Raw genomic sequence first — 23,198 nt, 5'->3', positions numbered from 1 at the left:
GTGTGGTGTTCTGGCTATGGAACACATGGGAAGGGTTGGATGTTTCATGGTGGGACCATGGCCAACAGTCCCTGCTAGCCCACAGGAGCCATGGGAGCAGAGGATGAGTTTCCTGTCTTCCCCTTGTCCTGTGGGGCCCCTGCGGTCAGGTGGGCATCACTGAGGTTGGGACACTCAGCTGAATAATGAAATTGTGGTCCATCTCCTTTTCCAAGATGTAAGGAGGTAGGGAGAGAGCATCAGCATGCCAGGATGCATTGTTTCTATGTACCTGACCTACCCCTGGGAATTTTCAGTTGGCACATAGCCATGGGTTCCTCCATCCTGTTGCTTAGAGAGTTGACGGTCCCACTGGTGACTGGTAAAGTCATGGTCCTTCCTGGGGTCAACATGGAGCCCTGGGAGGAGACAGCAGACTGCATTCCATGGGGTTCTGCACTTGGAGATCACCCTTAGCGTATAGGATGCCCCCAGACAGGATTCCCAAGTTCTTAGTGTTACCATTATGGTTATATGTTTATAGCTGGTGTTACTGGAGCGCACAAGAGCAACAGCGTGCCTGGAAGAGCACCCTTGTACTTCAGGTGCAGTACAAATGGAGCAGTCTCAGACATGAGGCATTAACAATCTGTGAAAAAATCAAGAGATGGCAGATGGACATATGCTGTGGGGATTAATACACTGGATTACAAGTTGGTGGTTAAACTCTCAGATTTCTGCTATTTAATTATTCCTCCAAAAAGAAGATACAAAGTCATTCCTTTCTTTCTAAGCACTGTTTTAATTCTCTTTTAAGGATAGGAGATATTTGGGTGTAGAACACTAAACACATCTGGTAGTCCTTCCTTTTGCCACCTGTCGTTTTTACGCTGCCATATTTTCTTTTCTTGAAGACACCTTGTTTCAGAAGATGACAGGTAAACTTTAGGCTGTGGGAATTCCTTGCACAAGGGATTAAATCAATTTGTAAATTGTTTGGCAGAGAAATTCTAGGCTGTGTAAAAGGAACCATAAAAACATTGTCTTGAAATGTGCAGGATGGCTTCAACTGCAGTATTGTAGCTTGTCTTGTGGGGTACCACAGTATGCTCCTTTCATCTTTGCCTTTCTTTCCCTGGCTCCAGTATGCAATGTATTTCTTGTGCCCCTGGATGGAGTCATGCTCTGCTGTATTGTTTACCACCTGTAAAAACTACCCACCAACTTGCTAGATGGTCTGTAATAAATGTTACACAATTTGAACACCTAACCTGAATGGGTATGATGAATGCTAAGAAAAAGAGTAGGTAAAAGTCACAGACGTCACATAAAAATACAAAATGATGTTTTTCTTAGTCTTTCTGGCAGTTACTATTTCTGGGATGTTTGTTTATGTGTTCAGTCGTGTGAGTTTGTGTAGAGGATTAGTGGACCTTGTGTGGAAAATTTCTGGTGGCACTGGAAAAACGGTCGCTGTTGGACTGCCTCTCAGGTTGTAAGCAAATATAAATCAGAGGGAGATGAGGAGCGGACACGGGCTCCCTCCAAAACCCATACCACAAAGTAATTAGATTGTGGTGGTTTGACCATCCTTTGCAGCCCACACTGTCCTAGCTGCTGGGTTTGTCAGGAAGGGGAGCAGTTACCTGACCTGGTCTCAATCCACTTGAAGAACAACTAAAGCTATGAGATAAGTGAATTAAGTCTGGACTGCATAATCTTGTCCCAGCAAATTATCTGATTGTTTTTCTTGAGTATCTGTTGTTATCTGTGTGGGCAGGGAAATTCAGCCTCAGAAATGAGAAGACTCATTTTTTTGAATGCAAGTGGGGATGTTTTTTGAGAAATGTTTTCCTCTCTCAGACATGGATATCACATGTCAAGTCCAACTGTGCTGTATTGTGCTACACGTTAGAGGGGCACGAGGTGATGGATATTGTTAGGATTAAAGAGCTGGTCTTCGGAAGAGGAAGGGTTTGTTGCTGCAATATCCCTCAGCATTCGTGCACATCACAGTGATCTGTATGGTTCAGACGGACCATCCACACTCCTTTTGTAGGTCGATTTTGATTTTTGTCTATGCACTGGTTGCCTCAGGTCTGTCCCTTACCTCTGCCAACCAGCTGGTTAAGCCTTACTTTACACCTTCAAGTGCAATAGGGCAGGGTAGTAGGTGGGTTTGGGAAGGGGGAGAAGCCCCATGCCTGGCTGCATGGTGTGTTACAGTGGGCAATGCTGAGGCTGCAGTGAGGCATAGTGTGAGAGCATCCCTCACCTATGCAGACATTTGCTGCATTGTTTTTGTTGCTGCGAGTGTGTCTCTGTCCATGTGGTCAAGGTGTCACGTTGGGGTGGCCGTTGTTGAGCAGGGAGTGTGAGGTGGGGATCCTAGGGGTCATCCTTCTGCTTTCAGAGAGGTGTCCAGTGGGTTTCCCCTGGCCCCTTTCACGTGTGGAATTAGGATCTGGGTGACACTGGGCCTCTGCAAGCATCGCCCCTTGTGCTCGTGGAGGAGGGCTGCCCTTGCACGGCATGAGGAGGGGGAGCATTGGTGTTTGCCTCATGACTGCAGCTTGAGGATCTAGTGCCAGAGTGGGTATAAAGCCCTGCACTTTTACTATTTTGCTCTGATTTGAGGGGTTTGCACATCAGAGGTCTCCTTGCCTCTGCCCTGCTCTCAGTCTGCATCTGCTCTCCTGTATGCCAAGCCACTGCTGGCTGGGACCTTCACTCCTGAGATGCTGGAGTTTTACCCTCCTCGGTTGAGCTGCCATGCCACAGGCTCACACCTGCTCTTTGAGGTGGCAGGTTTGAAATTAGAAGTGTGTTTTTTCTGCTTTTTTTTTTTTTTTGTTGTTGTCAATTATTATTTCTAGGATGCTTGCTTATGCATTCAGTCATGGAAATATATATGCGGGGTTAGTGGGCTTCATGTGGAAAATTTCTGGTGACGCTGGAAAAATAACTGCCTGTTGGGTTGAGCGCTGATAAATGAATTTTAATCAGAGGAAGGTGGGGGGAGAATGAGGGCTCCCTGCAAGACCCAGACCACAAACAAAGTAATTAGACTGTGCAGGTGGTCTGACCATCCTTTGCAGCCCACTCTTTCCTAGCTGCTGGGTTTGTCAGGAAGGGGAGCAGTTACCTGACCTGGTCTCACTCCAGTATGCACCTTCAGAACAACTAAAGCCGTGAGATAAGTGAATTAAGTCTGGACTACATAATCTCATCCCAGCTAATTATCCGATTGTTTTGCTTAAGCGTCTGTTGTCATCTGTGTGGGCAGGGAAATTCAGCCTCAGAAATGAGCCCAGAGAGTGTTTTTGAATGCAGAGAGTGTTTTCGGTGGCGTGACTCTGCTTCTAGATGTGGATGTCGTACAGTCGTGCACAGCTGTGCTTCACATGAGAGGGACGTTAACTAACAGCGCTCATTGCAAGCTAGGGGTTGCTTGTAGCACAAAAGAGCAGCTCTGGAAGGGGAAGGGCTTGTTCCTTAATACTGCCTCAGTACTTGTGTACATCATTCGGATATTCAAGCAAGTACTTAGTAGTAAGAATTTATCTGCTTTTTCAGCTATTAACTCCATTTTGTATGTTCACTAAGACTTTCCTATCAGGGTATGCTAACACAGCAACCCACTGCTTGACTGATGTAAATAGTGAAGCCAGAGAAGCCTGGAAGTACTTCTTTCTCCAAGTACACCATGTAAGCTGGGAAGTGGTTGGGAATTGTGAATTGAGGCTGGTAATTTTACACCACTTTACTTTCTGAGAGCTTAAAAAAGTTGTTACGGTATATTTGGTGAAAGAGATGGTAACAGCTCACTTTGAGCAGTGTTAGTGACTGGGAGCTTGGTGCCTTGGTGACAAGGTTTTGGTAGTGTTGGGATGGAAGCTTGAAGGATATTTCCCCCTTTTTTCTTTTTCTTTTTTTTTAAACAAATGTCAAATTACTACCTCAAGAAAAGAAAGTGTGGAAAGTAGGTGGTGGCTTTTTTGTTAAACTGGACGTTTCTAACTGTGTGAGTGGAGCTTCTGAGTATGGGAGAACAGTTAAAAAAAGATAACTTGAGCAAGGAAAGTTTAGTTCTTGGCAACGTACTGAGTAAATGACAAAGAATGATTAAAAGTGCTGCCATGTAGAATCAGGCTCATATGTTCTTGAATTTAATTTTTAAATAGCTTGGGTCTGTTCCCATTCAAAAGCCAAACCATTGCAGAAACTGGTGCATCTGAAACTAGTTTCAAATGGTTTTTTAAAGGCCATTTTCCATCTGCAGTGGTTATTTGCTATGTGTGCACTAGGTCTTGCAAGGCAAAAGGTGGCTGTATACTTGCAAGGAATGCCATTGCAGCTTAGTACTTTTAAGAAACAACCCCAAAAATATTAACTGCATGTATATAACTAGAAATAACAATTTCATTGCAGAAAAAAAAAAAAAAAAAAGCATTGTATTGATAGGCATTGTATTTTGTGGTTTTCTTTTTTGTTCTTTTTTTTTTAGGTGGTTCACTGCCTCATGAAGAATCTTCACTGGTTGTGAATAAAGGGGAGGAATTAAGGCTGAAGTGCAACAAGGATGGACCTGTGACTTGGAATTTCCAGAACTCAGACCCATCAGCAAAAACAAAGAGTTCCAATGAGAAAGAGTGGTACACCAAAAATGCAACAGTCAGAGACATAGGCAGATACGTATGCAAAAGCAAAGGGAGTATTGTCACCTCTTTTTATGTTTTTGTTAAAGGTAACTATTACTGAATGCTTTATTTTTGCTTCCCCCATCCCTTCTCACTCCCAAAATAACAGGATCATAAATGCTGGAGGAGGAAACATGTTTGAGTTGAGGCACAAGGGACTAATAGGAGAAAACTTCTTTCCTGCCCAGCAGAAAGAAAACTTCATCCCAGCTTTGCTTGCAATGGCTTTTTCACCAGAGCAAATTTCTGAATGAGTTTCTTTTTACATCCTTGTTGTTTTGTGGTGAGATTTTATACCAGAGCTGTTCATGTAGAAGCTAGTCAAGTGACCTAAATCAGTTGTGTGAGTCAGTTGTACTATAAGGAAACAAGCAACATGTACGGAAATGTGTTTTCTAATTCAATGCTATCTATCAGTATGGAGTCATGTAAGGTTTGACGCCAAGCTCTTGATTTATTGAGGCAGTTAGCTATAGGATTTGTCTTTTTGAGGCTGTGCTCTCAGGGTTAGGCCAGCAGGCAGCAAATGATTCCTCTGCCTCTAGCTCCTGATCTACCTTGTGTCTGCTCAGATACGTCTTAGAAGGGAAAAAAAATCCTCTGCTCTGACACATTTTCCTAATTCTTCCCTTTTGTCCAGTGTGTTCTTCATATTTCTTCTGTTCTTTTGTTCACTCCCAATCTGTGGCTTCATCAGCTGTCCTCAAGCTGCCAGTTTACCATGCCTGGAATTCCCTTTTCCTTTGTAAGGAAGACAGTTGCTTTGCTTATGCTTTGCATAGTTCTGGTGATCTCTTTTTTTCCCTGCTGGTGTAAAGAAGTCCTACAGTTTCCACATTCTTGGAGATAGCATTCTGCATCCAGCAGGGGTTGCCTTGGAGAGCTTTCCTTGAGCCCTTCCAGTCCTTTGGGAATTACTGCAAGGTTGTTCTCCAAGGTGGGGAGATACCAGCACAGCACAGCAAGGAGTATTTTCGCAAGGGAAGGTATAAGATGGGCACACAGCTTAAAGTAAAAAGCCCTTGAGTTGTCCAAATAGCCATGCAGCTACTGTGAATGATTTTTTTTTGACCTTCTGTGTTTCTTTGAGACTATGACCAAAGGAAATCTGGCATGTATTTTACCCATACCTGACAAACATTGTTGACTTTATCTTCCACAACTGTTTTCTTGAAGGTCATGGTAATTATCTGAGACAGCTGTGATCATAGATACATTTGTGTCTTCCATTACTCAAATGACTCCTTCACCTTAGGATAGCAGGCAACCCTCCTGCTGAGCGTGATTGCCAAAACATCAGAGAAGCTGTGTGGCCCTTATGCAGCGTGTTGTTAACTTCTTTGTCTTAACTGTGTGAAAAATGTGCAAGCTTCACTTTGACAAATTCTTGGCAGTAAAATGAATGTTTGTGATGTTGGCCATTATTTTGCAATAGGGTGGCCTTTAATAGGGCAGCCTTTATAGCTGTGTTTCAGTGACATCTTATGACACCTTGAAAATAGTGCCATGAGCACAGCTGCTTGTGAGGTTGCCACAGGCACCCACAGTTTCTGCTTGTACAGCTGGGAATGAAGAGAAAACAGGACCAAAAGTAAAGCTGCAGAAGGAAAGCCTCAGTCCTACACAGTCCCAAGTGGCACATAAAGTGGTGACAGGTGTTTATCTCTTATGCTGATTTTGATCTACTAACAATGAGTTTTCTGTGTCCCTATGATCAAGGATGACGCAGTTGTTGACAGACTTTAGGCGTGTGTCTATTTCACCTTTCTGCTTTGGCAGAAAGTGCCTGTGTTGTATCTACAGAAGCAGTTTGTGACCCTGTCCAAATAAGTTCAGTGAAGATCAAGTCTATTCAGACACTTTTATAAGAGCGAAAAATCCCTTGATCTTAAGTCTTTTCAGACATGAGCAATGGCAAGCACCTCCACAACTTGTGCTGGGAACCTGACTTATGCCCAGAAGGCAGGTGCTTCCCAATGTGTACCTGGGGTGGAAAAGCTGTGAAGGAAAGAATATGACTATGAGCAGCCTCGTTTGAGCCTGGATTCCCTACAACAAATCCTTCCATGTCTTCTGACCATGACGTTTCCCTTCCAGAGGGGGATGGAAGATGGGAGGAGAGCTCCTCAGTGATTCTGCTTACCCCAACAAGGCCTTCCCTGCAGGTTCAACTGTTGGTGAAACAGGTCTTTGTTCCTTTCTTCTATTTTCAAGAACTTCTGATATTTTCCATAGCGAGCCGTGCTTTCTGTACAGTGAAGATACTTTGGCTCTGTCTGTATTGGGGAGGAACTGGACTGTGAGGAAACCAATCCGTAAACTTGCTGAGACCAGGGACGTTAAGATGAGCACTTCTAGTATGCAGTTTCCTAGCTTAGCAATGACAGCTATTTGTAGCATTTCTCTGTGTGCAAAATGTCACACTTTAGGTCTGCTCAGACATACTTTACACTTCCGTTTCTGTTAGTAGTCTCCATTCTCTAGGTGTAGACTGATGCTTTAGTTTTCTATGTTTTTAGTTTGTGGTTTCTTCCTGGGCAGCAGTATTGAAAGGGCTAAAACTACTCCTCACTCTCACTTAGAAACCAGATACTAACTTCTGTGTTCTGTGATGAACCACCTTTGTGATAGAAAGCATTCCCCAATGGCCTACCTAAATGTCCCATGCTTCATATTCAGTCTGATACGTCTTGTCTTAAACCAAATGCATATTATCTGTTATCTTAACAGACTTCGCAGTCTTCTCTGTTGTCACAGTTTGTTGATCTCTAGCGACTCAAGTTGGTCAAGGCCACTTTACAGGAAGAAAGAAAACTGTTTCTAAAATTCTAATTCATGCTACCTTGTAGAGAGGGCAGATGGGAGCTGAAATATGCTTTTACAGAGTGTTTGTCACTACATCATCCCTTATTTTTGTGTTTGCTATTAATGGCCAGGTTCTTAGTGTTTCAAGGTCATCGGCTATCATGGGCTTCAACATTGGTTGTAATAGTGTTTAAATTACTGTATGTTTGTGTACTATGGTTGGCCAAGATGAAATGCTTTAGAAAAGTTATTTTATGAAAGATTACATGATTATTTTTCAATCAGATATGCTGTTTCTATGCCTAGGTTTTTCTGCAGAGGCTAAAAATACCCCTGGTTTCAGGGAGGGGAGAGAGAGAGAGAGAAATTGTTTGGTGCTTCCTCTAGTAGCAATGTGTGTTCATTTAGATTATGTATTTTACAGAAGTGAAAACCATAATTTTGGTGCTTTTCAAGTTCCATTTGCTCATAAATTTCTTCAAAATCCTCCTGTGGGCATGAAACCTTACAGCCCTGCCACAAGCTAAAAGCAAATTACTTTTAATGGTCTGTGAAAATCTGTTTACTGTTGTTGGGGGTGGATGGTGGGGGTTTGGAACTACACAAAGCACAAAAAAAATTCCATCCCCCAGTAAAAAAAGCAGTAGGTTTTATTTTTAGTGCACATTATTCTTTAGCGTGTCTGGTACTGAATGCTACTGCACATCTCCGGTTGTGCTGCTCTTTTAAGACAAAAGTTAATGTCTCTTAGTAAACGTGAATTGGGTAATACTCAGTTTTACTGGCTAAATGTAAAACATTCTTTGAAATAAGTGCCCAGCTGCAGAGTTAAGGTTATCAGAAGTTTCCACTGCAATGTCAGCTGTTCTTACAGGTCTTTGTGTTCCTTCACAGATCCAAATGTGCTCTTCCTTGTTGATTCTCTCATCTATGGAAAAGAAGACAGTGACATCCTGCTGGTGTGCCCACTAACAGATCCAGATGTTTCGAATTTCACCCTGAGAAAATGTGATGGCAAACCTCTCCCCAAAAATATGACATTCATTCCTAATCCACAGAAAGGCATCATTATAAAGAACGTACAGAGGTCATTCAAGGGCTGCTACCAGTGCTTGGCAAAGCATAACGGAGTCGAGAAAATATCGGAGCACATCTTCCTGAATGTGAGGCCAGGTAACACAGGATTTTTGTCCTCTTGTAGAGCACCTGATTTTCATCTTCACAGGAATTGATGGGAAGTGCTCCAAAGAGAAATCTCCCCTTGTGTCCTGAGCTTGCCGCAGGGAGGCTCAAGGTGGTGGCTCATCTAGAGACTTTTGGAATCTTCTATTCAGATGTGCTTCTGCACCAAGGGATTACTTTGTGGCACCTCTGGCTGCTGTAGGCAGCCCAGAAAAAACTGGTAGTCTTAGGAAGTTTGTTCTGGGCAAGTTGTGTGAGGGTACAGATTGTCATGTGAGACATGGGTTGTGGCTATGCTGGGCAGGTTTGGCCACGATCACTCATGTTTCCTGTTTAAGGTGATTTCCAGGTGTTCTTTTCACCATGTAAGAAACTTGGGTTGTGCTGTTAAACCTGGGGGACAAACCAATGCCCTGAGGTTTGGACAGGCTTGTGCAGGCAAAGTGGAGATTTGGATGCATGACTCACATGCCTGCTGCCCATAAGTGACAGCAGGAAGAACTGATAGATGACATTGAAGAAGAGGGATTCAGCAGAGAGACAGATCTTGGGGGAGCACAGAGTCATCATTTGTCTCCGTCTTTATGAGTGAGGATGTTCATGACAGCAACTGTGCTCCCAGTACAAATGAGGAATGTGATGTGGCTGGGCAGCCAGATACACCACTTAGCTCTGCAAACACCTTGATGAGGCTTTGTATTTTACCTTCAGGTGAAATAGGGCAGGGTGGTAGGTGGGTTTGGGAAGGAGAAGCCCCATGCCTGGCTGCACAGTGCAATACAGGCAGGCTTCGTGTGGAAGGTTTGGAGCCTGCTATCGCACTACATGTTGTTAATCTGCTCTATAAATACTCCCAAGAGAAGCGGAGGGAGAGACTGTCTCAGTGTTTCCTCAGGGGCAAGTACGACAGTTTACTCTCCGTGTAGTTCTTGGGCTCCTTAAATATCCCTTGCTCCAGCTGAGTGTGTCTCCTCTAGCACATGTGGGCAATGCTGGGGCTGCAGTAAGGCCTAGCAAGGGACCATCTCTCGCTTGTGCAGATTTTTGCTGCATTGTTTCTGTCACTGCAAGTGTGTTTGTCATGCGGCCAAGGTTGAGGTGGCGGCTGTTGAGCAGGGAGCATGAGGTGGGGATCCCAGTGGTCATCCTTGTGCTTTCAGAGGGGTATTCAGTGGGTTCCCACGTGGAGTTAGGAGCAGGGTGATGATCAGCCATGACAAGCATCACCCCTCGCGTTCATGAAGGAGGTGATGCAGTGGTGTTTGCTTCTTCATGCCTGTGGTAGTGTGCCCTGCTTGGTCCTGGGCTCCTCCTCAGCAGTAGGAAGGGGTTGACAGCAGGGGCTGACTGAAGTCTGCAGTTTGATATGGCAAATTGAAGAAGTCTTCTTCCTGGTGATTTGGAATCTAACAGAGAGAATTTTAATGTCTTCTAATGAATAATAAGAAATTTTAATTAATGAGAAGAGAACTAAAGTTTAATCAGTACAGGCATCTCTGGCATTCTCCTTTGACTAAAAAAATTCAAGTCCATTCTTGCTGTCTCTGGTGTTTGTTCTGTAACAAGTTTTTTTCCAACTGTTTTTTCAGGAATGGCCAAAGAAAGAAACTGCTTAACAGTTGATTGACACAACTGTCATGTCTCTGACATAGGAGAATGCAAGTTGTCATATTGGACTATTTCATTTTTTATGGGGTAGAAGCCTGCACTTGCTTAATACAATGGTGACTTCAGACAACAAGGCACTAACTTGGCATCCATCGCCAGCAGCCCACTGATGGTGGGCAGCAGTATGTGGCCTGGAGGACCTGGGCAGCCTGCCCATGTTCTCCATCTGGGAGGAAGTGTGCACTGAGTGGAAGCATCTGCTGAAGGCCACCAGCAGTAAGGCAGCACTGCGGTGTTGGCATTTATTGTAATAACTGGGCTGTAGTTTTAAATCAATACCAGTCCCCTCTGTCTCCTTAGCTGAAGACTTAAGTGTTCACCTTTTGTAGGCAATGCTTTTGTAATCAGAAGTATGGCACTTAAACCCCACAGCCTGAACTTCTGGTGCAGAATGTCAGAAGAGGGTCCATGAAACGGGGAACTGTGCAGGCGTACTCAAACATACACCACCCTGTTACTGTAACACAGGGAGTGCTTATGTCCAGCCCTTCTCTAAACAATGAGGGGCATTATGGCTTTTTTTTTTGTTTTTCCTTAGAAGTTGCTGGTGGGTGAGAACACAGCATGCATTCTGCACTGGCTTCCTCATGTCTCTTGGGTGCTGCTGTGGTGTGATTTTTATGTGGGCATTTATATCTGAAGAGAGCAAACATCGTTCTTTGTTCCCTTCCATAGCCGCTTGCAGCAACATGAGGAAAACATTATTGTTAAAATATGAATGGATGAAAAGCATGGCATTTTCCTAAGTTTCATATAATTTGCTTAATACAACTACAAAGTCTGTGTCAGAGGCAGGAAGAGAGTCTAGAATGCCTTATCTGATTTTCTGCAGTCACAGTTTGAAATTGAGTCTTCCTGCATAAAAGCCCTAGTGGGAGGTTAACTTCTACTGGTGCAAGCCTGGAGTCTCACAAGTGAGGAAATTTTAAGGAAAGGATTAAGAAAACAGAGAAGAAAACTGTGGAAGCACCAGAGCTGAGGAGCTTTGCTAAGAGATGCATAGTCCTCAAGTGTACTTGACTTGTCAAAAGGCACCCTGAAGCACAACAGGGGTACAGCTAGCCTACAGGGCGGTAGGTCTGCAGTATTTCTCAAAACAGACATAATCCTGGCTGCTTGTAACCACCTACCTTCCAGGTGACAAAATTGTCAGTGGTCCTGGCTCCAGCCACCCCTGCCTCTGAACCTTCATAGTTGTAGCGCTTTCAGAGACGGGTGTGCTGAACACCTCGAGCTGTACCTGTCCTACGTGGGGAGAGAAGCTTCCAAGGAGGTCCACCTCCTGTCAGGGCCTGTCAGGGACCTGTCGGACAGTACTTTGCGTCAGCTGTTCTATTTTATATTTAAAAACTGCAATTAATGTTAGGCTGTGGTTCTTCAGTGACCGATCCTGGCTGTATTTTCAGTTATAGAATGCAACATTTTAATCACTGTCATGGAATGTCCCATTGTCTTATGGATGGTTCAACATTTGCAAGTTTATTCATGCAAGTTGCTAAGCTCTAACAAGTATTGTCTAACTTTAGGTTTAATTTGAAGGGAGATTGAAGCTGAAATGTGCTTGTTGTAAAGAAACAATTGTGTAATATGTTAAAGAAATTTGAATACCTCTTGGAGGCCTGAAATTTTATTGGAAAGTTAATGACTGTTGATTTTTATCCCCTCTGGGAAACTCCAAGGGTAATGAAAAGTAATGCATTTATAAATTGTTTTCCAGTTCACAAAGCTCTTCCAGTCATTACCTTATCCAAAAGCTATGAGCTTCTCAAAGAAGGGGAAGAATTTGAAGTTACATGCATAATCACGGATGTGGATAGCAGCGTACAAGCTAGTTGGATCTCTCACAAAAGTGGGGTGAGTTCCTTTAGCTGCATCATGTATGCCTCAGCACAGTACACTACCTGTCTGTAAATGTTCATGTGCTTGTCTTGCATACCTGACACGGGGTTGGTTTGGATTTGCTGCCTTTCCAAAGATACCACATCCTACAAACTGGTGAGGGTCCAACGACTGGCCCGTGCCCATGTAAACCTCCAGGATCATTGAAAATTTATGGGAGGGAAGTTATCAGTGCTGGCTGTTCTTTCCAAACAGAAGCTAAAGTTAGGCACTTCAATGTGAAGTTTAGGTGACCTCTGTTGGGCTGCCTAAATACGGAAGCACGGAGTGCCTACACATCACATTGCAATCAATGGGAGCTGCAAATATCAACACATGGACTGCAAATCACATATTCTAGTCGTTATCATTAACAGTAAAATACCTGCTAATTAGCATGGGATTGTATGTGACAGGAATAGTAGTAAGCATTCATAGGAATGATTAATTCATTTAAATTATATGGTGTGCTTCACTAACTGGGAAAGTTCTGAAAAATGAACTAGGGAACTGTCTGAAGTGATCGCTGAAGTTGCTGCCCGACATGCCCAAATTCAATTATTAGCAAAATAAATACTCCAGGAGAGTTGGTTACTAGCAGCACAGCTCTGCTGAAGACCAGTGGCAGAGAGGTCCCCTCCCCTGGTCACCCAGCATGTCCTGCAGCTCAGTGCTTGAAACACAGGGCTATGAGTCAAAAAATTGTAAGTAAGAGCAGGCGCAGGCATCAGCAGGCACTGGTTTGCGTTTAAGGACACATTTTAGTTTTCTGGCTATACCCCAAAATTTAAATAATTAAAAGCCCTTGTGAAGACCTGTTGGTAACTCCTCCCGTATACACTCCCATGCTAATTGGCTGGGCCTTTACTTTTACTGGTAGTGACCAGAATGCGTAATTTTTAGTCCAAGTGTGCGCAGAAAAAAGGCCTCTGTGATGCTGTGATGTTTGGATAAATCACGTATCCTCAGGCAAACAGTGAACTGGAGGCCGGTTCCCTGGGGTGGGTATCTGGCACAGCTTCTCTCACTAAGTGCTCATTGCTCCAGAAATCCCACCTCGCGGCTCTGGGGGCTGTTGAGGTCTCAGTGACATGAAGGCAGTGTGGGACCTGCAGATGGGGCTTTTGGTCCTGTGCCAAGGTCAACCACAAGTCTTTCGTTTGAGAACTGCATTTCTTTCCTTGTCCCTCCCCCTGCTTTTCTTTGTTATGACTGATGAGATCGGGGTCTTCCCTTATGTTTTCATGCTTTTCCCTTTTCATTTTATGAGTAAAAGCCATGAGGAAAATATTTTTGACCAAATAAATTTGACCTTTCTGGTAAATAGCAGGGGATGCTGTCTTTTAAATATTGACTACCAAATTAAATTTTGTACTGAAACAGAATACATAAAATTCATGTTTAAACAGATGCAGAATTTTACCTGAATAGGTTAAAGGAAAAAACTGCACACCTGTTTCTTCGTGTGACAGAGGTTATCACCACTTCTGAAAATTAGGAGACTAGCTGTAAGCAAGCACCTCCATACAAAACAGACTTCTGTAGGTGGTTATTATTACTCAGAAGGAAACAAAACCGTGTAGAGAAAATAAAATTCATCCAGAACTTCCTGACACCCCCAAGAATTGAAATCATTCTACAAGAAAATCATAGCAAGTGAATTTGGATTAATCATTGTGAGTTTATCAGTCTTTCCATGCACACTGAACAATCTCACAGAAACTAAAGTCAACAACTGAATTAGTTATTTTTTCTTTAGTTCCAGCACACATATGTAGACATAGAGTCATCATAGAGTCATAGAGTCATCAGTGCTTTGGAAAGGAAAAGAAATGTCCAGCTGCCTGTAAGATTAGCAAATGTGGATTGCTATGGACTGAGAAGCAGAGTGGGTTCCAGAGCAAGGATGCTGTGTAAAGCATGCTGCCAGCAGGTCTCTCTGCAGTATGCCTGCAGTGGGGACTTGGGGCATAAAGTGACCCAGTTGAAAATGAAACACCAGTACATTAAATTCTCTCTTGTATTTCTCTGGGAAGCATTGCAATCATTAGAGAGTTTGGTGATTTTTAGACCCCACTTGTGTAGTGAGCCAAACTTCAGAGTTGCAGCCACTTTTCACAATAGCTGCAGCCTTTGAACGTTATGAAAGTCAAGGCATGCAGGTCATTGTCAGCAGCTCTGATGAAGACAAGCTGAGAGAGCTGGGGAACCTTATAGCAGCCTTCCAGTACCTAAAGGGGGCCTAAAAGAAAGATGGGAAGGGACTCTTGATTAGACAGTGTGGCGACAGGTCAAGGCACAGTGGCTTTAAATTAAATAAATGGGTAGATTTAGGTTAGATATAAGGAATAAATTCTTTACTGTGAGGGTGGAGAGGCCCTGGCACAGGTTGTCCACAGCTGTGGATGCCCCATCCTTGGCAGTGTTCAAGACCAGGCTGGATGGGGCTTTGGGCAACCTGGTCTGGTGGGAGGTGTCCCTGCCCATGGTGGGGGGTTGGAACTGGGTGATCTTTAAGGTCTCTTCCAACCCAAACCATTCTGTGATTCTATGATTCTAAGAATGTTAGTGCAAATAAAACCTTCTGTTGGTCCTCATCATCATTGGCATTAGAAGTTCAGAGTGAGCTGAATCTGGCTGCAGGCACGACACCCTTCTTTCCACAGGACTGAAATACTTGAAGAAATTTGTGGGCCAGCTTTGTATTTTGGACTGGTCTGCTTTTGGGGCAGGTGAAAACACTTGTTCTTGCCTGAGGAGGGAGGAATGTGACTACAAGGTGCTGTGTGCCCTTGGGGCTCCTCGAATCTTTTTGGAGCTGAAAGCACCTTCTGCCTCAAAACATCAGGTGGGAACCTGGGCAGTTTACCTAGTGAAATGCAGCAGAAGGGTGCCTTACAGTGCAGTTCAGGGAAAAAAAGAAAGAATGAAGAAAAGGACTAGTACTTGAGGAAGTATTATCTCTCAAAGACAGCTGATCACACACTTGTTTTGCATGGAGAGATTCTAGTGACATGTTTGTCGTGATGGCTTATTATTCTGGTTTAAAGTTATGAATATTAATATAGCGAAGTTATAATTACTTCTATTTTTAATTTATCGAGGAAAGATGCTGCATACACAGTGTTTTAGATGTTAATTGTTTTTTACCGACAGATTGTTACAAGCAAAAGCAGAAATTTGGGTGATTATGGATACGAAAGGAAATTAACATTGAACATCCGTTCAGTGGGAGTTAATGATTCTGGAGAATTCACATGCCAAGCAGAAAACCCTTTTGGAAAAACCAATGCCACGGTAACCTTGAAAGCATTAGGTAAATAGTTATTGTAGAAATCTTAAGATACCTAGCTCTCCCCCTTCCTTCTATCTCCTTTCCCCCAAACCTGAATGAGTAAATTGCTTTATTAAAAGGTTACTGCAGACTGGTATCATACTGAAATGGTTCAGGAAGGGCTATGGAGTGTGCGACTACTTTAATTTCTGTAGCACTTTGCATGTGATTGGATTGCGGTATTAGAACAACCACCCAACACTGTTTCCATCTCTCTGGTTTTTCTCATCCTTTCTGGTTTAATTTTAAATTTAATCCAGTCTTAATGAAGCAAGTAATTTACCTTTGCGTGGTACTATCCCTACGCTTTAGTAATTTGGCAGCACAAGCACAAAGCGTATCTTCAGTACCTGCCTTCCAAGCGCTGGAAATTTCGCTGACATCAGCACGTCAATGTTTTTTTACGTGGGAGAAGTTATATATGTATCTCTATTTAAAATAATGCAGTGAGGAACACTGAAGTGTGCATAGGCAGCACGAAAATTGCTTTGGAGCTCACCACCATGGTAAATCCACCATCCATCACTTCCTTAGGCTTGGGATAATGTCTCTCAACAGTGAGCGAAGTCACCTCCTCTCCTGGTTTAATAACGGACTCATGTAGATCTCAGCTGCTGTATGTTAGCGTGTATGATACACCAGGCCTTTGAATTTTTATGGCTTCCAAAAGTGCTAATTTGATAGTCTAATTAAGGACATATGCTTGATAATTCTGACCGAGTCTGTGTAGTTGGCTAAAATACTTCAAATTCTTCACCTTTCAAGGATGTAGCAACCGAGGACAACTGAGACTGCTCTGTTCTTTGAGGGCCAGGCCTTGTATTCTCTTCCTTACCAAATTTGCTTTTCTGGTGCACAAATACCCCTGCAATATAGCCTGTTTTGCTTTCCCAATAACTTAAAGAAAACAGAAGCACTTGATCTCTGTGGGTCAAATCTCCAGCATAGCTGCGGAGGTTTGAGTGTACTTAACCTTGCTACACCATTTGAGGGGGTAGGGCTCTTAACGTGTTTTCTTAATTTTTTTTTTTACTAAAGAGATCAGATTCATATGTCAAAGAGTGAAACAGTGTTAAGTATGAAAGAAAATCTTTTCCCCGAGGAGAATAATGTGAAAGCTTTTATTATAAAAGGAGGGAAGTTCTTAACTAGAGGAATTCTAAAGACTACTGCACATGCAAATGTGGTTTTAAAAAGGGTTGCCTTTGGAAAGTCATGTGAGTAAAATTAAGCACAGCATTATAAAATGTAAAAAAAATAAAACAACAAGTTTGTATTTAGTAAAAAACAGTTTGTACTTAGTAAAAAAAAAAAAAAAAAAAAAAAAAAGCCAGAGAAAAGCTGGAATATTTCATTTTCAAGATACTTTTCTCCCCTCACCCTCTCAAATTTGACCTAAAATAAAATAAACTCTGTCTCCTGGATTCCTTTCACCGTTCATTGTCAAGTTGACTATATTTATCTAAACCGTGCCAGCTCCCAGGATCATGGGAAGTGGTGTATAGAACATACTGGATTGTATCAGAATCTAAATCACTGCGGCTTTTATGTTAGCAAAAAGATTTCTAAGAAATAGTGGTATTTTGGTAAATGTTTTAGTTACTTTTATAAAAAATGGTTTATCTAACTATAAACTGTTTATAGAACTTTGTTTTGGGCATTGACAGCATGATTATAAAAAGTTTTTTTGCACTCTCTTGGGCACAGTTTTGAATATGGGTTGCATAGGCGACTCTGTGCTTGCACAGAAAATAGAAAAAAGGTCTCAAAGGGACTAAAAAACTTAAATTTCCAGATTTAAAACCTTTTCTTTTTTTCCTTTTTGACAATAGAGCATACTTTGTATCATACCTGCTTGCTATGATATGAGGTTGTCTTCCTTTCTTCTCGGAAGCATCTGTCAAGTGCTCTGTCAGCTCCATATGCTTTCACCAAGGCTCGTTGCCTTCTGTTTTCATGAGCTCAGGTGCCCAGCTGGCCACAGCAGTTTGATCACTGGAAAGTGGAGAGAGGCAGAGATCTGAGATTGATTTGGGGGCTAAATTCAAGCATTCCCAGGAAATATGTTTCCTTGTCGTTGTAGTCTGTCTGTCAAACTGGTAATTCCCACATGAATTTTTGTAATAGAACTGAAAAATTTGTCTTTCAAAGTGAATAATCCTGAAGCTGACGAGTTTATTAATGAAATTAAAGCCACTGCAGTAAGGATGCTGCTGCTCCACATGATACTCTGGAACAGAACTACCCAGTGATAAATGGTATCTGCCAAAGAAAAGATTAAGACCCAGCAGTAGATGAACAGAAATGCCTTAGTTTAAGACAATCGCTATCCAGGCCTTTCGACGTAGTACATTTTTTTTCTAATTACAGTTTTTAATAGCTTCATTTGTAACGTCGTTCTTAATTACACTTGACAAAGAATCATTAAATACTGTACTATATTGTCATAAATGATCAATTTATCTTGCCTTTTTTACTGTTTCTTCCATTCCATAAAGTTACTGACTGATTTTTTGAAAAATGTAAACACTTGAGTAGAATCAAGCATGTGTTTGCATTTTTCCAAGAGCAAATAAAGGGTATTTATCACCAGGAGATGGAATTCTTTCTGTTAAAGCATACAAGACTGCTTTAAGTTGTGTGCCTCATTGCTATATATAGCTAGTGGTCTTGGTTTTAGCAGGTGAAGGTTGAAGTTCTGCTCTGTAGATAAGGTTTCCCGTTTCACAGTTGGACATTTGATCACTGATCTTGAAGTAGCGTAAGTGTGGTTAGAGTAGTGGCGATCTCCTAAATGGCCCTGAAATTGTTTTTCTTTTCCTATTATGACCATCAGCTAAAGGATTTGTCCGTTTGCTTGCAACAATGAATACCACAATAGATATAAATGCAGGACAAAATGGAAATTTAACAGTTGAATATGAGGCATATCCAAAACCGAAGGAAGAAGTCTGGATGTACATGAATGAAACACTGCAGAATTCATCGGACCATTATGTCAAGTTCAAGACTGTGGGCAATAACAGGTAATAAGAATGGCTTTAAGTGCTATCGATTTCCCTTTGAAACAGCAAACTAGAGTCTGTTCTGGAAATATGAAAATGTAGATGGCAAGAAAATTGTGTTTTAAAAGGTCTTGCCTTACACGTGGCTTACCACAGTAATGGGTGTGAAGTCTTGCTACCCTGGATATGAAGCAGTGTTGAGTTAAGCACACCCTCTGAGAGACCAGTCTGCCTCACAACTCACCTACAAGATATCATTGTTGCTCAATAAGTTGAGGAATTAAAAGTTTGTGTGTGGAGACACCCTCTACCACCACAGTTGAGCACAATGCTCCGAACAAAAGTTTATGCTTTTATTTCTGCCATGCACTGTTTCTTTCTGGAGTCCTGGTCCTCCAAAAATCCCATGGGGAAAAAAAAAAAAAAGTAGTCTTGAGTGCTATGGGGCAAAAGGGATGATAATTCTTGGTAAGTGTGTCTGTATGAATGGTGTAGGCAGGAGAAAAGAGTGCACTAATAATTCCCACCTTAGCTTTTTGTTCAACAATTCCCCATTGACTTTAGGTTGTGAGCATCGCTAATGATTTCTTTTTCTTTACAGTTATACAAGTGAACTTCACCTTACACGATTAAAAGGAACGGAGGGAGGCATTTACACATTTTTTGTGTCCAATTCAGATGCCAGCTCCTCTGTAACATTTAATGTCTATGTGAATAGTAAGTAAAGTGAACAGTCTGAAATATTTCATTATCACAGTCATTGTATTTTATACAACATAATGTATGCACAAGATGTCACAGTGTGGTTCAGCATATGAGAGGCTTTCTGAAGTGAAGCACATGCTGCAAAACTATTTAAATGTCAAGATATAAAAGTGCAGAGTACTTACACAAATCCACCTACAATCCAGCATGACCTTACATTCTGGCAAATGTATTCCAGAGGTTACTGGAGAGCAGATAGATAGTTTACACAGGAAAAAAACTATAACACCTGGAAAGATGGTCTCAGAAATGAGCATGGACCATAAAACTTTGATAATGTAACATGGATCAGGATATACAGAGTTTATACGTATACATATAATTTGCATTTTTGGCAGCCAAGATAAGCTATTAATTTTCTTTAAATTGTTTGAGTTGGATGTGAAGTTTGAAAACTTGACAGAAGAATTATTCACTTATGCCTTTTGGTATCTAAATACATCTGCATAATAATATACATCTCCATTGTTTTAGAGAAATCTGTGTAGCTTTACAAACGCACATGCTGTCGTCTTTATATGCTTGTAAAAAAATAAAAAGCATCAGTCTCAGTTCCAAGAAGCATTCTTCAGGACAAAAGCTGAACTTCAGAATGAATTAAATGAAACGTCCAGGAAACTCCATCCTTCGTAGCAGAACCATCCTGTCAGAGAGTTTCACACTCTCAGCCCACAAATATTGGCAGCTGCTAAAGGCAAAGCTTAAGGAGGGGACTGAGGGCAAAAAGGAGAAACTAAGGCAAGGTAGACAGTGGTGCTTTCAAGCCTAGGACAATGAAATATGTAGGAAATGAGTGGATGTGCTGCAAATACGTCATTGGAGTGCTTTAGCAGTAATAGATCCTTCTCTGGGCATGGGCTGATGCAGAGGACCATTGAGACTTCACAAATGCATAAAATTCTGGATACTACTTTCTGAATTCTGCCTAATTATCATTGAAGTTCAACATTTGTAGTGTCAATATTTGCAATGCTGTAGTTTGGGTCTAGAAATGCCACTTGGGCTCCTTTTAGAACATGGCATTTCTTTCTTTCTCTATGAATGTCATTTGTGGTGTTGTACATTTCAGTTCCCTAGCTGTGATTTCTAAGCTGAGGGTGCTGGCAACTTCAAATATCCTTTGCCACCTTGGGTAGGAGTGGATCATAGTCACAAAAGGGAATTCTACTATTGTACAGCATAGTTGAGCACGGTGCTGAGCAAGAAGTTTAGTTTCTGTGCAGGAATGGAAGAAATAGCAGGCTGCCCATGAAGCCATCAGTTCCCTTGAGGCTGGATGATGTGTTCCAACCAGTGGCATCATACACGTGCTTGGAGCAAAGGGCTGTGGGCTCATCAGGCTACTCAGGAGCAGTCTGGGCAAAATACGATTTAAAAAAATATAAAAAATAAAGGTTTATCACCATCAGCTGTCAGTTCTCAGTGCAGAGCTCCATGCTGCTGCTGCTTTTGAGGAATCTCCTACTTGATAAAAGGCTGAAACCCCTGTGGGTCGTGGCTAGGAAACCAGGCTAGGAGCAACACGGTGAATCAGTATGGCTGTGGCAGGAGAGAATGTTTGTGATGTAGTTCTTCTGAATGGCTTGTCTGTGCAACCATCAGCGTTCAGGTCTCCTTTCTTGCTTCAGCTACTGGTCTTGTAAGCAGTAAGATCAGCCTTGGGATACAATGAGGGTATTGAAGCCATCTCAGTAGAGCCCTGTTTACCATTCAGTGTGGCCGTGGTTGACTACAGACACTGCTGAAACAGATTTGATACACTTGACTCAGAAAGAGTTTCTTTTGCCATTTTGATGCAACTACTGCAAATATCTTTTTCATTTTGAAAAGAGGAGATGAAACAGATTGATTCTTCTGAGGGTTCATTTTTTAGGAAAAATAACCTCCTGTTTTCAGTAGCATGTAAAACGCTCATTGTTCAGGTATGGAACCCAAACTGCACAGCAATATAACATATTTTTTGAAATAGAGTAACTACCACAGGAGAGTCATGTGGGTGGGCCAGGTACTGGTCTAATTATGTGTTGTGACCTGGCATTGTTGTCAGTTGGGATTTTGCATAAGCTGCGATCTAGCTTCTGGTGTTTACAAGTCTGGCTCGGGCATGTAATCAGCAGAAAGCAATCAAACAGGTAAAACAGGATTCATAATCAGGAGGATATCTTCACGTAAACACAAATCGATGCTGAAGCATTTGCTGAAAGACATGAAAAACCCTGTGCAGAAATAGTTGCTTTTCATTTAAACACATCTAGCAATCGCATATGCTAATCTGAAACAATACTAAATTGCTAAAATAAAATGTAGTCAGTCATAGTAAGTGTGACATAAAGTAGGGAAGGAAGGAGCTCTGACATTAGGAGCCAAAAAGAAAATTACAACTTGACAAGCAGCATGCTGAACTGAGTTACAATTAAGAAATTGTAGAAATCTCCAGAGTGGCAAGATACTGTGCATCTAGTAATTAGCGGAGGAATCTTCGAACTGGTATCTCTGCATTTAGTGCAAAATAATATCTGGATTTAATTATAGTCAACAAAATACTATCTGTGCAGTTGGGACTCATACTGCAAGGAGAAAACTGGTCATGGCACTAGAGATCACGTGAAACCAAGATCAACATTTTTCTTGTCATTGCAATATGCAGTGAGCAAACAAGGAGTCACCATGATACTACAAAAAGATTCAATGCAGTCCAGAAAATGTGACTGAGGAGGAAAGCTCTCTGGCTGTGATAATAGACAATACCTATTAAATGTTATTTTGTAGACATTTATTTCTCTGTGCTAAATGATGAAGAAGTTGGTAATAAAAAGCAATTGATTCCACTATGTTGTCATGCAGAGCACTGAGTTAAAACAGGAGTGACCTCTTATGAGTCTTCTTTGCTGCATTCAGAATCAACATTAATAAGAGCTGAAAAGCAATTCATAAATTCAGCGAGATTAGAGGTTCAAGGCATTTTTAAGAAAGTGCTACAGGTGCTGGGACAGACGCACAGCCAGAGTTTTATCATGTTGTAACGTTGCCTAACACATAGCGTATACCTAAACAAACTGTTTGCACATGGCTAATTACAATTTCACAATTTAACCATGTTGGTAGAAGCTTCAGAAAGCTGAATTATGTATATTCCCTGAACGCTAAGACTGTGTACGATGCTGCGTGCTATCAGAAAGTTCTGCACCAAATCAGTAATGTTGAAAACCCATCTCAACATTTTGCAACAATGTTCGGTTCTGGGTGGTTTGCATAAAACACAACATTTGGATTTAGAAACGAAAGAACATTCGGTTCCTGTAACATGAGTCATGAGGAGATGCTACGTGATTGAGAGTATACATGTGTTTTATTGCCTCTAATTTAATCAGTGAGTAGAATATTCATTAAAAACTAACACCGTGCAGTCTTTGCGTGTGGATTTTATCTGCAATAAATCATCTTTCTTCCACTGTCATCAATACAGCCTCGCAACTTTCTAGAACATTAGAAGTTCATCTTATATTTTGTAAAGTTTTATTAACTAATAATGGGCTATTAATTTGTACCAGGTGAGCAACATCATTGGAATATAGTCTGGTTTTGCCATTAACTTTATTTTTAACATAATTTGCAAGGAAGCTAAGATAGCTATGGGAGATGAAGCTTCTAATTCAAGTTTCCCAAGAAATACAACTTTCTAATATTTGCCAGAACCAAGTAGATGTTGTCCTGGCCTGAAGGCAGCATCATGGCATGAGGAACCAGGCAGCTTTGTAAACCACCACAGCAATCATGAATTATTGCTTGGACAGCTAATGTAGTCAGTCAAATACTAGCTTTCTCTACATGCAGCATTTCAGAAAGTGAGCCAGTTGGGCATTTTGGTATTGTTTTTTTACT

General features: G+C 41.7%; 1 protein-coding gene across 2 annotated transcripts in view; it reads left to right on the top strand.

Annotated features, from left to right (window-relative positions):
• KIT (KIT proto-oncogene, receptor tyrosine kinase) overlaps positions 1-23,198 on the top strand; it is a 54,071-nt gene that overhangs the window by 12,896 nt on the left and 17,977 nt on the right. Inside the window, exons 1-7 of one of the 2 annotated variants that reach the window (XM_082760350.1) lie at positions 4,605-4,726; positions 6,777-6,865; positions 8,379-8,657; positions 12,052-12,188; positions 15,369-15,528; positions 18,383-18,572; positions 19,153-19,268. In XM_082760350.1, the coding sequence (XP_082616476.1) occupies positions 6,790-6,865; positions 8,379-8,657; positions 12,052-12,188; positions 15,369-15,528; positions 18,383-18,572; positions 19,153-19,268 (958 nt within the window). In that variant the 5' untranslated portion in view covers positions 4,605-4,726; positions 6,777-6,789. Of the gene's footprint in view, positions 1-4,486; positions 4,727-6,776; positions 6,866-8,378; positions 8,658-12,051; positions 12,189-15,368; positions 15,529-18,382; positions 18,573-19,152; positions 19,269-23,198 lie in introns of those variants that run through there. The other variant, XM_082760349.1, reaches the window with a different exon arrangement.

This window comes from Aythya marila (assembly GCF_965140915.1).
Source record: "Aythya marila genome assembly, chromosome: 4".
Classification (NCBI taxonomy): Eukaryota; Metazoa; Chordata; class Aves; order Anseriformes; family Anatidae; genus Aythya; species Aythya marila.
The sequence above is the reverse complement of the archived record's forward strand: the minus strand, read 5'-3'. Positions and strand labels throughout refer to the sequence as shown.